Source organism: Saccopteryx bilineata, chromosome 12 (genome assembly GCF_036850765.1).
Source record: "Saccopteryx bilineata isolate mSacBil1 chromosome 12, mSacBil1_pri_phased_curated, whole genome shotgun sequence".
Taxonomy (NCBI): domain Eukaryota; kingdom Metazoa; phylum Chordata; class Mammalia; order Chiroptera; family Emballonuridae; genus Saccopteryx; species Saccopteryx bilineata.
In genome coordinates, this window is record NC_089501.1 from 53,100,021 (window position 1) to 53,116,288 (window position 16,268).

Below are 16,268 nucleotides of genomic sequence, written 5' to 3' on the forward strand. Positions count from 1 at the left end.
GAATGACTTGTTCAAGCAACCAGGTCCTCCCGATGGCCCTTGAAGGACCATGTGAAGGGAAGGGGACCAGCCACTTTTGTAGGCGAAGCCAAGAAGGCTCTTCCCTTTCCAGGAGTCCAAGCTTCCCAGGACGTCAACCCTCCGTCCACTGACCCCGAGAACCTGTGGAGTTTTTCTGACCCGACCCAGCAGGACGGCATGCGGATGCCTGACCACTGGACGGGTGCAGGCCTGGCCCATCGCCCTCACAGTCAGCGAGGCCCCACTGTCATCTGGAACCATCAGCCACGGCTGATGTGCTCCGAGTGCCTCGCTGACTGTCCCAGACGTGCCTGTTCTCAGAAAGGCTGTCTGTTTCCTCAGCTGTCTCACACGGGGGCCTGTCTCCAAATACGGCCAACTTTAAGTGGTACCAGCAAATGTATCATTTTGTCAGGCTTCGTATGAAAACACCATTTCAACAGGAAAAATAAAACCAAAGAAAAGAAGGATTTGTGTTTGTGAACTCTGTGTGTGTGTGTGTGTGTGTGAGGTGACATGTTTTTTAATGCTTTTAAATACATAATTTCATTTGAGTTTCCCCAAACGTATCATATTGAGAGGAGAATTGTTGATCTGAAATAACTGAGTAAATCTCTGGTTGTGAATGTCTATTAGCTGACAGTGAGCATCAGGTGACAGGGTTACAGGGGTAACATGTACCTCGTGTTTCTTTTTTCTTTTTTTTTTTCTTAAGTGAGAAGCGGGGAAGCAGAGAGACAGACTCCTGGAGCATGTACCTCAATGGGGATCCACCCGGCAAGCCCACTAGGGGGCAATGGTCTGCCCATTTGGAGCGTTGCTCCATTGCTCAGTAACTGAGCTATTTTAGCGCCTGAGGCAGAGGACATGAAGCCGACCTCAGCATCCAGGGCCAACTTGCTCCAATTGAGCCTTGGCTGCGGGAGAGAAAGAGAGAGAGAGAGAGAGAAGGGAAAGGAAGGTGTGGAGAAGCAGATGGTCACTTCTCCTGTGTTCCCTGATCGGGAATTGAACCCGGGACTTCCACACACCAGGCCGACACTCTACCACTGAGCTAACGGGCCAGGGCCCCTTGTGTTTCAACTCACTCCTTTCCCACACGAGGAAACTGAGTCCTGGTGCCTTTGTCAAAACCACAGCTAGTATGAGGCAGAACGGGTGGAGGCCAGGTCCCCTCACTCGAAGGCTCTGTGCTTTCGTGTCCCAGACAGCGCCTCCCCCACAGCCCTGCTACGACTGTGAAACCCGGGCAGAAATGACAGTGTTTAGGCCTCCCTGGGCACAGGCTGTGGGACTGGCACCTGCTCAGCTTTATCAAGGCGATGTCCGCCCGGCTGGGCTCCAGGAACAGCTTCGACGCTTCTATCTCCTGGACATCCTCTCCTGCAGCTGTCTCTCGGTGTGCACCCAGGACAACCCTGTACGAGGACGGCCTTGAGGACCTAGAGGAGACGGTGACATTAGTGGCAAAACATGGCGGCCCCTGCACTGGGTGACCGTCTAAGCCAGAAGCACTCGGTACTCCCCGGACACTCGGGACACTAGGCTAGCCACGCTCGGTTTCCTCCGAGGGGCAGGACAGAAAGGGCCCATTGTACCTGAGCCAGCTGGTAATGAATGTTCTGGGGACGCTTTTGGTCAATGACACCAACACTGAAGTCGGCACAAGGACAGACCCCGTGGCGGGGGAGACCCGGGGGCCCCACGCCTCCCTCGCCAGCTCTCTCCTGCCAACAAGCCCACCCGCGCTGGGTCTTTCCTCTTTGTTTCTCTCTAGAAACGCTCCTGCCCTCTCCCACTCAGGGGCCCGGGCAGTCCCGCCACATCCACGCCCCGGTCCCCAGTGTCACTGCCGTAGAGGCAAGGGAAGGAGGGGACAGGAAAAGGCAGAGGCAGGAAGTCCGCAAGCCACGTCCTCACGCCAGCCATCCCCGGAACATACCTCTCCAAGCAGTGGGCAGCGGTCAGCACCCACTCTGGGGCTATCAAAGTGCCTCCGCAGAAGTGCTGTCCAAATCTAGGAGGAAACCGGGCCGAGGTTTTAGTTGAACTCTGAAGGGGTATTTTTACAGAGAGCCAGAAAGAAGCGTTCACTCCATTTTGATACTGCAGATGTTTCCAAAGGACGTGCGGCCAGCCCGTGCCAGGACGGCGGAAGCTGTGAGCTGTGCTTCGGTGGTGGGTTCTCTAAAGCAGCCGGACCAGGCTCGGTGCAGCCTGTCCGCAGCAGAGCAGACCCCGGGCTCCAGTGTGAAGCCCACCTCCCTGGCTTTGGTTAGCCCCGGACATCACAGAAGGGGCGAGGCAAAAACCATCCCCCGAGGGCTCTTCCATTGCTTTTTGATCAGACATCTATGCAAGACCTGATGAGTCATTCTTCAGGCAACCGAATGTGACCCTGCACGTTGTGGTCATGGGAGTTTACCTGAGAAAATTCCCTTGGGTGGGGGGTGGGGGAGGAGATGGCTCCCAAATCATTTACTTTACAGGACTGTTTAGGCACATGGTAGCTCATGAAAAAGGCGTGAGCCGCTCTGAAGCAGATGGTAACGAACAGAACACAAATAAATAGTAAGGGCGCGAAGCCAGTCATCGGTCAGGAAAAGACTGCAGCGCGGTTTGGGAAAGAAGGAATCGGGAGTATGGGAAGGGTGAAGACTGTATAGAAAGGAGTAACTAAGTGAGAAGGCAAAGAAAAAGAAAGCTAGCTCAGCTGGACCCGAGTTTATCAGTGGCCTCTCGCAAGCACGGGGCCGGACGGCTGGCAGGTGGAGTCCGGCACCGGAGCAGCGGGTGAGCTGGGCAGAAACGAGACAAGGAGGCAGCACACAGCAGCCGGTCACTGTGTCACGTGGGTGCGTTCCATGAGACACCAGGAAAGAGCTAACTAAAGGCTGGGCCACTGAAATGATAACCCAAACTGCCCAGGGTTCTGTGGGATCAGAACTATTCGCTCTTAACTTACGGTGATCATGAAAAGAATGTTTGGGAACAGGTGAAGACCCTCTGGGTTAAATACAGTAACCTCTGTGTCTGTGATAGACTCTAGATAATGAGGTCTCTGTTCTCCACCAGGTGGCACATTCCTAAAAAATGTGTCTTTCTCTTTATTTTGCAAGGAGACTGTGGATATCTATATCAACTTTCCAGGCATCTCCAATACATTCCCAGCAGTATTAGAACTTATAAAGCGTGGCATCTACACATGTTGATGATAGCCACCCAGATCAAGAGAAAGATTCCTGTTCTGGCTACTTTCAAAGTGGAGAACTAAAAAAAAAATTAAAACTCCTCCCAAGGAGAAGGCAAAGGCAGGTGCAGATACCTGAGCTGCGGATTTAGTGCGACTGTAGAAAGGTTTTGCTGCGGGTCTCAGGTGGAAGGAAGGAATACATTGTTGCTAGTAGGATTGTTACCTTGTCCTAAGACTGATTTGCCAGGGCCAGGAATGTGGGTTGGCCACGCACCCACCCACGACCCTTCCAGGACATTTCTTCGGCTCCACCTTGGGCTTTCCGCAATCAAACGAAGAGGACACTGTGGCACAGGAGAAAAGAGTCGCACTTGAAGTGAAAGGGAACAGTTTCATCATACAACGAAAGACACATTAATAGCTCGTGGCCAGAGCCCTGAAATTTTGACATCTCAATGCCCAAACTAATAGTGAGATCATGAGCATGTTTTGGAATATCTTTTTCTAAGTTTCAAAAGCAGTAGTAGACAATACGGAACCTTTTCCTTTCATGAAAATATAAGTACCTTTTTATTATTTGGGGGGGTGATTAAGTAAATTGGTATAGTTCGGCATTAGAACGAGAGCTTTTCTGAGAGGACCTAGACTGACCCAAATTGTTATTGTGATCTCTGTCTATAGCGGCATAGCATTATTACCACCACCACCACCTCCACCACCGAGCCACAGAAATTTTACTGAAAACCATAATTGTCATCCCCATTGAAAGGCAATAAGGGTATTTCTAAGCGGAAATCACTGTGTGCACATATGTGTACACGTGTGTGTATGCGACTGTATGTAGCAAGGGTAATCTATCCTGAACTGTAATATGGCCTTCTCTCAGCCAGCTTCTGACCACTCTTCCCGGAAGCCTCCCAAGACTCACCCAATGCCTGTCCTCTCTGTTTACCTCCTACCCACTTCCCCTCTCCACCGAGCCTGAGGAGGTCCAGGAGAAGAAGGTTTGTGTCTGTCTTCCGTAGCACTCACCAATGCCTAGGGCAGCTCAGGGTTCCTAAGATGCATCTCTGCTGTCCCGAGCCCTTTAAGACCTCCAGCGATCTAAGTGGAAGTCATCGTCCCTAGCGATTCTGCAGGGGGTTTCTTTCCATCTCAGCCAGAGAGCCTACTGTCCTGTGACCCTGGAACCTGACCTTTCCAAATAACTCTCCCTTTGTCGTGGCCTGTTCTGAGCAACTGTAGCTAGAAGTCTTTTCTTAAAAAAAGGAAACATGGAATATTATGGAGCCTACTCTCTAATACTGAACTTATACTCTGCTACTATGTCTTTTGTTTTTTGTCGTTTTTTTGTGACAGAGACAGAGAGAGGGAAAGATAGGGACAGACAGACAAGAAGGAAGAGAGATGAGAAGCATCAATTCTTTGTTACGGCACCTTAGTTGTTTGATTGCTTTCTCACATGTGCCTTGACCGAGGGGCTACAGTAGATGGAGTGACCTTGCTCAAGCCAGCAATCTTGGGTCCAAGCTGGTGAACCTTGCTCAAACCAGATGAGCCGGCGCTCGAGCTGGCGACCTCAAGGTCTCGAGCCTGGGTCCTCGGTGTCATAGTCTGACGCTCTATCCACTGCACCACCGCCTGGTCAGGCATGCTACTGTGTCTTACATAAAGTAAGCTTGCACAAATGTGCTAAGAAAAGAATAACTACAGAGGTTGTGGTACTCTGGTTCTGCCATTCAGAACAAAACTGAAAGTTTCGCTTCATTTTCTTTTTAATGAATATTTTTTTCTTCTTTTTTTTTTTAAGACTTTATTTATTTTAGAGAGAAGAGAAGGTGGAGAGAGAGAGAGAAAGAGAAAGAGAGAAGGAAGAGGGAAGGAGCAGGAAGCATCAACTCCCATATGTGCCTTGACCAGGTAATCCCAGGGTTTTGAACCGGCGACCTCAGCGTTCCAGGTCAACGCTTTATCCACTGCGCCACCACAGATGAGGCTCGCCTCATTTTTACTTCTTCATTATTTGTGCTGAATGTGTTAGTAGAATTGAAATGAGTTATTAAAATCATTCAACCAATAAATATATAATTTAAAATAAATGAATATAAGTAAATAAAAATTACATTTAAGGTGGGCATCCTTCAATTTCTGAAGTTAATATTACAGAAAATTCATATAATTCTTTGATAAAATTGAGTAACAGAGTACAGTACTGGGATAAATAGAATATAATTCTGACTTCAGATTATTTTATTGGCGCTATGACTTACGTGCAATTGGCATGGTGTTAATTTATTTTAATGACACTGTATATTTACACAGATTTTTCAGGTGAGCTGTGTAAAGAAGTTTACATGTAGCCCAAACAATTAGTCAACAGGATGCTTTCACTTTAAAGAGGAGTTTTCCTTGTGAATGAGAAATAATGTAAAGTTGAGAAATTTGAAGGAAAATGATTATTAGGAAATTTTCCATTTATATAGAAAAAATCCAAAACCTCTCAGGGAATGAGCAACAAATTCTTTAAAGAAAAAGATTTTTTTTTTAAATGTAAACAAACTAAATAGACAAAAATCATAACCTCAAAGAGATTTCTCATCCTGAAGAATCCAAATAAAGTTAGCATAAGCCACACAAGCACACACACAAAGTCCCTTCAGGTGGGCTAGCCCCCCTTCTAAGCACTGGCCTGATGGGATATGCTGCAGGAACTGTGTTTCACAGTTTAAGTCACAGACATATTTACATATTTATTCAGCAAATGTGTACCAAGTATATATACTGCTTACTGCCGGCCAGGCTGAGCGCTGGGGGGAGGAAACAGCTCAGTTCCTTCACCTTGTTTTCAATCCTTACATTCTAATGTATGCACGGAAACATTTGATTGGGTGGTTTGCCTGCAGCCACCAAGATGCCCAGGGGAAGTGTGAGATAAACCTTCCTAGGCCGACTTCAACGAAAATGGCCTCTTCTACAATTCTGGTAACCTCACAAAATCAAGCTAGTGGAAGAAAGCAATTAGAGAAGAAAGAATGGGAGGGTGGTGTTCCTAGTAGGCCGGGAGCCTCCCGCCACCTGACCAGGATTTTGGGCGTGTGAGGTTAACCTCCTAGGTGAGAAGGGCTCCAGTCAGACCACCTGGCCTGATTTTGAGACCGGTTCCCTGCAGAAGGAGGCTCTCCAGGCCTGACTCAGTTGGAGGGCCGCCCTGGGCAGCCCCTTTACGTCCCTTCCTGGGACCCAGGGGTGCGTGACTCCCAGACTCAGCTGTGGAGCCCATGGCAGGAATGCCAGGCTGATGCAATGACTGAAAGGCAATCCTGCCGAGGAGGAGGCAGCCTGTCCCGCATGGCGCCCCGGGCGGTTAGAGGCAGTGGAGCTAACCCAACTGGAGGACAGGAGCTGGGGACCCGGGCTGACCCGCTGAAGGGGCACCACCCCCAGCCGGGACACAGAGGCGCAGGGGCCACCACAGAGCTGCGGCAGCACAGAGGAAACACCCACTTGAGGAAGCTGGGCTGCAAGCTGGCCCTCCACCCAGACAGCACAGCGGGGGCGGCCGAGTAGAGCCCCTCCCCGCACGCCGGACTCCCCTCCCTCCCCCACGCCCCCTGGGAGTGGCCTCAGAGAACCCCCCTAGTGGGGCGCCATGCCCTGACCCCACCCGGCCCCCCTGGACCATCTCGGTGGGGCTTCGGTGGCTCTGCAGCCTGAGCGTCCCCTCCAGGCAGAGTCCGCCGCCAGGCAGACACCAGCACGTGCGAGCCCTGCCTGGGCGTCCGGGTTGCCCGGGAAACCGGGACGGGTTCTGCGTGCTGAGATGGGTCCAAGCCAAGGTGACTTCCGTCCTTCTCCAGACCTACCCGTGGGTTTGTCCTTCCGGACTTTCCAGAACTAATGTCAACTCGCTTTCTCTGGTCCAAGCCTCTTGCTCCTTGGGAGGGCCTCAGGAATTGAGGCCGGACCCCAGAGCAGCTTTCTCCCAGGCACGTGGGCACCGACAGCCCGTCTTAGGCCGAGGAAGTCGGGGCTGCGGGGGGGGGGGGGGGGGGGTTGCACCCCTTTCTCCTGAATCCTAGGACCTGACAACTCGCAGGTTTCCGGGGTACGTCATGTCACATGCTTTGCTGGTTCCTGCTGGTGGCGTTTTCCTTCCTACCTCAGAGGCTGAAAGGGCAACTTTCCCATCTGGGTGCCTTCAAGTGTGCCCTCCCTGCACCCCAGGCTGGACCCTGGAAAATTCAGTGGAATCCTCACCAAGGCTGACTGGATGCCTCTAAGCTTGCTCCTTTGGAGACTTTTGTATTTATTTTGTTTAAGGGGGGGCTCCCTAACATGGGGGGCCTCAGTAGGACACATTCGAGGTCCGTGACGAAGAGAGGGTTCGGGGTGCTCGGCTCGGAGGCCCTCCCCTTGCAGACCCACCATACGGAGGTGAGGCTGCATGGATTTGAGAAGCCGGTACCTTTCAAAAAGGAAAATAACTTACCACACTGGGGGACGTCGCAGTAGTCAAAGAGTTTCTTTGGGTCCATCGTGTAGCACCAGGGACCATTGGGGTCACCATCAGGATTACGGCAGTACTGAAAAAAAGAGGGCAGGTGTTCATGGAACGGCACGCAGGAGGCTGAAGAGGAAGGTCCGGAGGCACAGGCATGTCACGGCTGTCCTTATATCCAGGGTAGGTGCTCCATTGGGCGGAGGGGGGCGCCGGGGGTTAACTTAGGAGACTTCTGATGCATTCCATGTCTTGGTCATGTCTCCTTGTTCAAAAGGAGCTCCAACCGTGAGGCCATGCCCCTGGGGGAGAGTAGAGCCCCCGAGGGGACTGATGGGAGAGATTATATATACAAGGGAGACTCTGTGTCAGCGACCATCTTGGAGACGCAGCCATAGAGGGCCATGGGAAGTGATTTCAGCAGTCGTCTCCCCGGGCAAGCCTGTCTGCTGGTAGCTCAGAAATGCTGTTCCCTTGCTCTGTGCCCCCTCTGTGGGTCAGGCCATGAAAGCTAGGTCCTCCCTGTCCTTCCTATTCACGCCCTCAAAGGAAACAGGAAAGTGTAAGAGACTGAGGGAAATCCTACTGTGTGGAATCCTAACGGACCTCTAGTTGTTTTTCTAAAATCAAAACAAAACCCAATTTAAGTGTCGCAAGTCACCATTGACCACCAGAATCTAGGGGACAGACACTAGACACGGCACCCGAGAAATAGCAGCCGTGGAGACGGAGAGGCCGAGGGCAGTGGGAACGGGCGTGGACACGCGCTTGCCCGGCTCCGTGCACTGAGGCCCATTGCGCTGCGCCTTCCTCCCCTGAGCGCACGGGTCTTTCCCCTCCTCTGCCCCGCCCACGCCCGAGGTCAGCCCAGGCTGGCTTGCTGTAAGGTAGAACCCATTCCGTTGGCAAAGCTGGTCAGCACAAGGCAAGACAGAGTCCGATGGAAGCGGCTTACGTTCCTCTCCAGACCCGCCCGGGGGTTCGTCTGCGGCGTGAAGATGCCGTGTTTGTGGGGCTCCTGGGCAGCCCAGCCCTGGCAGGGGGTGCCGGAGGCGGTGGTCGCCCTCTTGCCCCGATACGCCTTCCCATTCCCGAACATGCAGTCTGTGGGGGAGAGAAGGGGGTGGTCAGGGCCCCCTCCGTAGACCCCCGCCGGTGAGGAGCAGAGCGTGGCAGCATCCGGTTGCTCTGGCGATGACCTCTGTGGCCACACTCTCCGGAGCCCCAGAACGCCCAGGGTTCCTGGGAACGTGGCCTGTCTGACAGGTCACCCGAAATGCTTACGGGTTTGGAAACACAAGTCAGGCAGGAGGCTAGAGTGGAGGTGGGGCCGTTACGCTGTGGTAAGAGGTAAGACAGCACCGGGAGGGGCCTCGGGGGTCGGGGGCTGCTGTGGGCGGCAGGGCGGCTGGGCGGCTCTCCAACCCCCGCCATAGGGTTCCTTAGAAAAATCTCGTCCACGCAGCTCTAGCTGTGCTTTGAGTCTCCACTCTCTGGGCTGGAAAGGGCCGCAGGGATGAACTGGGACACCTTTCTCCATGCCTGTCCCTCAGCTCAAACCCGGGAAACGGGGGCTCCCACAAGACTCCTCAGAGGAGTTGATGTGTGTCGCCGAGGGGGGGTGGGGAGGGAGAAAGGGCAGCAGTGCCCTGATGGCCACTCGGAAAAGCCGAACAGCAGAAACTGGACCAGGCAGCCTCTCTGCCAAGGAGGGGGCTTGCTGGGCAGCCGCACCCTAACAGTTGCCAGGACCTGGGTGTGTGAGTGACCCACACACTAAGAGTGGAGCCACGTGAGGTCACCTCACATCTTACCCAGGAGGGGCACCCGGTGAAGGAAGGAGGGGGGTTCACACTGGTCAGGGGGGAGCAGGTGAGATCCCAACATCCTGGAAGAGCCGAACCCACCTCAGGGAAGGAGAGGGCTCTCAGCTCCAAACCAAGCTCTCACTACAGTCATTACTGTCTGGAGACTCGTGAATGATTTGAGAGTGGTCAGACAGGCCACGCGGCCCCTGGGTGTTCCCACTGGGGCAGGGGAGAATGAGCCTCCTCTGCGTTTCCTCATGCTGCAAAGGGGCAGAGCATTTGCCCGCTGCCTGACAACCTAAGGACCAGGTGCTGGGCAGCCAGAGCGGCAACCAGGGGCCAGGAAAGCAGGGAAAGGTGACCGCCTCAGGGGACAACCTCATTCTTGCATCCAGGCCCAGTGACCCTTACAGCCACAGACCCACGTCCCAAGTGTTCGTTGGAGAGCATCACCTGACTGTCTCACTAGCACCCCTAATTCAGTATATTCGAAGCCAAATTAATCTACTCCTCCATGGAGGAGGCAGGGACTCTCTTCTAGAAAGTCCCATCTCAGCCAACGCCACCCTTATCAATCTCTCCATCCACCCAGGCTCACCATTCTATCCACCTGTGGTTTCAGGTCCTGAAGACACGCCCCCGCCCACATTACACCAGCGGCAGCAGCCCTGCCGGCCCCCCAGACAACATGCCGGCCCCCCAGGCCACGTGCCAGTCCCCCCAGACAACATGCCGGCCCCCCAGACAACATGCCGGCCTCCCAGACCGCATGCCAGCCCCCCAGACAACACGCCGGCCCCCCAGACAACACGCGGCCCCCCCAGACAACACGCCGGCCCCCCAGACAACACGCCGCCCCCCCCCGACAACACGCCGGCCCCCCAGGCCACGTGCCAGCCCCCCCAGACAACGTGCCGGTCCCCCAGGCCACGTGCCGGCCCCCCCAAACCACGTGCCGGCCCCCCCAGGCAGCGTGCCGGCCCCCCAGACAACATGCCGGCGGAGGCTTCCTCCCGCACCCGTTCAAGTCCCCGCGGGAATCCTCTGCACCCGTGAGCTTCCTGTGGCTTTTGTCCCAGTGCCCAAACACACAGACATCTGGCCTCCGATGCTTACCTGCTTCTGCGGGGCTCTCTGCGTTGATGACCTGGGCTTCGGGCGGAGCGTGTGTGACAGTCTCTGGGCTGTCTGAGCACTTATTCAGGTTGCAGAACTCCCACCGGACTCTCGGGTCGGTGGTGTAACACCAGGGGCCTTTGTCACCGTCCGGATTCCTGCAGTAGTTCATGGTCAAGCCGCTGTAAATGCCACAGGAGAGGGAGGGAGGGAGTGAGAGGAGGCGCCTGTGGGGGGAGCACCCTAACACCCTCTGCGTCTATTTTCCACGAAGTCTCAGCAAGCGGCTTTGAAATATTTCCACGAGGGTTACCAAACGTGCTCCTTCTTATCCTAAATGCCACAAGCACGGGTCCTCAACATTGAAATATTGTTAAAAACAGATGACTGTTTTTATACCCCAAATCAAAATCAAGGCATGATCCACACAGAAACTAAGATGATATATACCTGTGTAAAGAAAGTCTCAGAACGTCTCCTTTCCAATTCGGAGCCTGAAGCATATATTTTAGATTTTTTTTTTCTATGCACGTACGAACATTTCTCTCTCTCTCTGTCTGTGTCTCTGTGTTTGGCTACATAGGGCTGTGAAAGCCAGAACCAAAATGTATTTCCCCAAGGAAGAAATGACATACAAGATCACGGCACGCCTTCCATGGTGGTATATTCACGCACCGTGTAGTTGAAATGGTGTCATCGACAATGAAAATAATACAGCTGGCCCTGGCCAGTTGGCTCAGTGGTAGAGCGTCGGCCTGGCGTGCAGAAGTCCCGGGTTCAATTCCCCGCCAGGGCACACAGGAGAAGCGCCCATTTGCTTCTCCACCCCTCCCCCTCTCCTTCCTCTCTCTCTCTCTTCCCCTCCCGCAGCGAGGCTCCATTGGAGCAAAGATGGCCGGGGCACTGGGGATGGCTCCTTGGCCTCTGCCCCAGGCGCTAGAGTGGCTCTGGTCTCAACAGAGTGACGCCCCGGATGGGCAGAACATCGCCCCCTGGTGGGTATGCCAGGTGGATCCTGGTTGAGCATATGTGGGAGTCTGTCTGACTGCCTCCCCGTTTCCAGCTTCAGAAAAATGAAAAATAAATAAATAAATAATACAGCTGTGAATATCGTATCTGGTAGGTCAAGTGGGTTCAGGGTGTGAAAGACTTCTGGGAGCCACCTGGAAAACTCGCTCCCAGACGGGAGGTCGATTCCATAGGACGCATTCGGGGGCGTGGGGAGGAACCCCGCATCGTGCTCACTCCACCCCCCCATCTCCCCTCCTGCGCGGCAGCCATGCAGGGACTGCAAACAGAGATGGGGCCACAGAGCGGGGGGGGACACGGGTGGAGAGAGACATCTGGAGAGACTCGGGGACCTGAGGGGGCTCAGGGCTTGTGGGGAAGTCGGGGAAAGTTGGGTAAGAAACATAGCGGGCGAGGGGCCTGGGGTGCTGGGTGCTGGGGTCCCCCAGGGACCCCCAGGGACCCCCAGGTCATCCCGCAGCCTCGCAGGATTCTCAGCCTTGGCATTCCCCTTCCCGTTTAGACCCATGACCTGTGGCTGTCCAAGGAGATTTGAAACGTGTTATATACATGGATCTAATTCACATATTACATATATGAGTCTAACATGATATATGGTAGATACTACGGACAAGGGACAGTCTCACGCTTGGGTCCACAGCCCGAGGAAGTCAGTCAGAGGCTGTCCGAGCCCCTGGGTGTGCTGAAAGGCTTATCCATCTATGGTGAAAAGGCGGATCTATCAGCCCCTGTACGCTGCCTGACTCGCGTCTGCCTTCCTGCTTGCTCTTCCTCTTCCTGTCCAGGAAGCCCCTCGGACCACCCGTGCTCAGGTCCGCTGTGTCCGGACAGGTCAGGTTACAGATGCCCGGACCCAGTGACAGACCCCCACCCCCAGCTTCCACAAAACTGCTCAGGGAGGAGAGGGGCCTCTCACGTCTCTTCCAGCAGAACGTTTGCTCAGAAACAAGGCGGCCTGAGACGTTGTGCCTCACGTGCTGGAGCCCCGAGACGTTCGCTTCTGAGAGGTGAACGTAAACACGACCCTTCTAACGAATCTGAGCTAGCTGTCGCTCTCCTCTATGGTAGAAAATCAAAGACATACGCATCCGGGTATTTCTGTGGGGTCATCTTGTGCTGGTGTGGGGACATAGATGACCAGGACTGACACTTCTTTCCCGTGATGGTGGTGGAGGAGGTGCCTCGGTAACTCTGCCCGTTGCCCTGGTAACACTCCTGGACCACAGGGGTCTGCTCGGGCGGCACTGAAACAGAGGCAGGAGAGGTCAGTGGACAACGGCCAGAACAGGACCTGCGTGGAGCGCTCTGCAATGCAAACGGAACAGCAGTGTCTGTGAATTAACGCTGTTCCACACTGACAGGCGGGTGGACGTGCAAAGGAAAGAACAGATCTGTAACAGTCCAGAACTTTAATGACCTTTTTTTCTTTTTTTGTAAATATTTAATTTAAAACTCGGGGGAGGGGCGATAAGCAGGTCAGAGTGCTTATAATTGGGAATTGTACTCATGTGCAAGGCTTTTTTTTTCTTTTTTTATGAATGTCCACTGGGTGTTTATGCAGTTAGGCAGTTCTCAAGGAGACACATTCCATGGTGTAGGCTGCAGGTCACGTGGTGACCAGCTGCCACCGGGGGGGCCAATGTGACCCCTTTCCCCAGACTGATGTTCACCCAGAGCCAAGGCCGTGAGCTGCTGAGGGATGGAGCAGGGAGTGGTCCATCACTTCTCAGGAGAGGTGGAGGCAAAACTCTTATTCTCCTGGAGGAACTGGAAACCTCTCATGCCCAGGATCTCCCAACTAACACAAAGCGGACGCCTGCTACCCTTCCTCTCAAGACCCACCACAGATACAAGTTAAGAGTTTTTAGCTTGTTTGGAAGAAGGGACAGGAACACTGAGAAACACCACCTCCAAAGCCCAGGTCCACAGAGTTCATCGGAGGTTGAGGGTAGACCAGGAAGCTCGAGAATGTCTACCTCCACCAAAGCTCAGCATCCAGTAGGAGGAAACAGCGGTCCATTAGTAGGATCAGGCTAAGAGCACACCGTGGTGCAGGCATGCAGTTACTGCTAAAAGCTAAGGCTGGTTAGGAATACAGAGAAGACTCTTCAGACTCTGAGAACAAGGGAACAACAGCCCATAACCAGAGGAGTTTGAAGCCCATGGCCCACTTAAGGTAAAAGCAGCAACAACAAAAGCCAAAGTCGGTTTATCTGCTGCCTCTGTTAATTCAATTACACAACATTATACATCTACTAAAATAATATTTGAAAGTGGGGTGTAATCATTTAAATATGTATATTATAAACATTAGAAAGAATATTAAAAGATTAAAAACTGGTTAAAGTAATAGTGGTGATAAGACAATCAAGAAATAAATGTTCAGTTAATGCAAACAAAGACAGAGAAAGATGATAAAAGGACCAAAATTCAAATAGGACAAGGAGAAATAGCTAACTTGATGGTAGATTTAAATCCAATCATATTAAAAATTACATTAAATGTAAATGTTCTAAACATCTCAACTAGAAGGTTAAGAAGAATGACACATCACACAAACATGAGTGAAAATAGAGCTGCAATGGTTGTGGTCAGATCAGCATACTTTAAAACCAGGAACAGTTCCAGAGATAAGGAGAGACATAAGGCTAAAGAGGTCATTCACTCTTCAAGAAAACGCAGTAATCCTAAGTGTGTCTGTTTAACCAAGAGCTCCAGAATATATAAAGCAAACAGAAAACTAAAAAGAAATAGACAAATGGACAGCTAAGTTTGGAGACACCACCCTTCTCTCAGTAATAGAGAGAACAGGACACAGGAGATCAGGAAGGAGTCAGAAGAGTTAAACAGTGCTAATCAGCTTGACCGAATCGGCCTTTATAGAACACACTCAACCCAACAACAGCGGGAAGCCATGTTCTTTTCAAGAGCACACGCAATGTTTACCAAGATGACCATATCCTGAACCATAAAAACACACCTCCACAAATTTAAAACAATTGTTAGTATGGAATGCGTTCTCTGACAAGAACAGAATTCAACTATACACAAAGCAACTGCACACTGGGCCAGCCCTGGGGAAGAAAACCAGAGAAAGCCCTGGGGCCCCCTGTGAGCTCCCAGTCCCCTTGCCTACCTGGGGCGTCCAGGAGTTCCGGGGACGATGGCGAGGACTCACAGGATGGAATCGTGCAATACTCCCACCTCACCTCGCTGTTGGTTGTATAGCACCACGGTTTTGTTTCTCCATCAGGGTTCCGACAGTAGTTTTCTTTCAGATCCCTGAAAGAGAAGTGATTGTGACTTCAGCTTGCCAAAAAGGCTAAATAAATAACAAGGGGTACACACGCTTGTTAATGAGGATATTATCGGACACATGCCCCGCTAATAATTCTCCAGAATTGCCTAAACTCAAGAATAGGTAGAAATGTAAGCAGGGCAAGATTCTTTAGGAGCCCATAGAATTATGGCACAACAGAAGCTCTCTGGGACAAATGATTAAAACCTATTTCTTGATTATGTATAGTCAAGCAAAAAGTATAGTTCTGCTGTGTGTTGGGCAGGGTGCAATATACTAAAACACAGTGGGTATTCTCCACAATGTTTGTGCCCCCCAAAATACATCCAGCGTAGCTATAGACTCTAAGTGTTACAGCCTGGAACTTCAGTGCTCTGGAGCTTTATACTGTGCCTTTGGTAGGGTTCTGGTCAAGCACAGGGCTGGGACCCACTCCTCGGAGATTCTGATTCAGATCCGGACCAGGGGTCGTCAAACTTTTTATAAAAACCGCCCACTTTTGCAGTGCTGGTAGACCTGGTCCCTACCGCCCACTAGTGGGCGTTCCAGCTTTCATGATGGGCCAATCGCGGCGCTGTTTGGTTGCACGGTAGGGAACAGGTTGACCAGCACTGCAAAAGTGGGCGGTTTTTATAAAAAGTTTGACGACCCCTGCTAGACTTTGCATTTCTCACAACGTTCTGATAGTTCTGATACTGTCCGTGCTGCCTGCCTAAAGAGCTGCACTTTGAAGACAAGCATTACAGGGAAATCCGGGCTGCATTTCACTTCCCTTGCCTAGGACTTGAGCAGTTTCCATTCCAGAATACTTTACCCATAAGAACTCAATCGAAAGCGAAGTCGATGGGATCTCACACTTGGCTCAGCCCACAGGGAATGAGTCCGGAGGCGGACTTACTTGCAGGGGAAGTTTTCCGGCGTCCTGCTGTGCCTGTGCGGGGTCTGTTCGCTCCAGCTCTGACAGGTGTGACCAGAGACAGTGACCGCCACGTTTCCGCGATAGTTTTCACCTTTGCCCTTCAGACACTGATACGTGGGGCCCGGCGATGGCGGGGGCGTGGCTTGAAGGGGATAATAAATGACAATGAAGCGTTTTGAAGTGGAGAACACAGGGATGAATGGGACAGGGGCGGACGTGGGGAGCGTCAGCCTGCCTTCTTTTCCGTTCACCCTCCCTTGAGATTTGGCACTTGACAATTGTTGATCGTTCTTAGAAGATGTTGCCTTGGCAGAACCTATGTCTACAAGGTCAACTCATGAGAAGCTTGTCCAGGAACAAGACCCGTGGACTACATGCCGCATTCT

At 52.3% G+C, this 16,268-nt stretch overlaps 1 protein-coding gene across 1 annotated transcript in view; it reads right to left on the bottom strand.

Annotated features, from left to right (window-relative positions):
• PLG (plasminogen) overlaps positions 1–16,268 on the bottom strand; it is a 40,052-nt gene that overhangs the window by 5,290 nt on the left and 18,494 nt on the right. The window contains exons 8-16 of the mRNA XM_066248515.1: positions 15,862–16,024; positions 14,802–14,947; positions 12,750–12,909; positions 10,637–10,818; positions 8,668–8,816; positions 7,704–7,797; positions 3,438–3,558; positions 1,964–2,038; positions 1,323–1,463 (exon numbers count right to left, since the gene is read on the bottom strand). Coding sequence (XP_066104612.1) covers positions 1,323–1,463; positions 1,964–2,038; positions 3,438–3,558; positions 7,704–7,797; positions 8,668–8,816; positions 10,637–10,818; positions 12,750–12,909; positions 14,802–14,947; positions 15,862–16,024 — 1,231 coding nt within the window. The remainder of the gene's footprint in view (positions 1–1,322; positions 1,464–1,963; positions 2,039–3,437; positions 3,559–7,703; positions 7,798–8,667; positions 8,817–10,636; positions 10,819–12,749; positions 12,910–14,801; positions 14,948–15,861; positions 16,025–16,268) is intronic.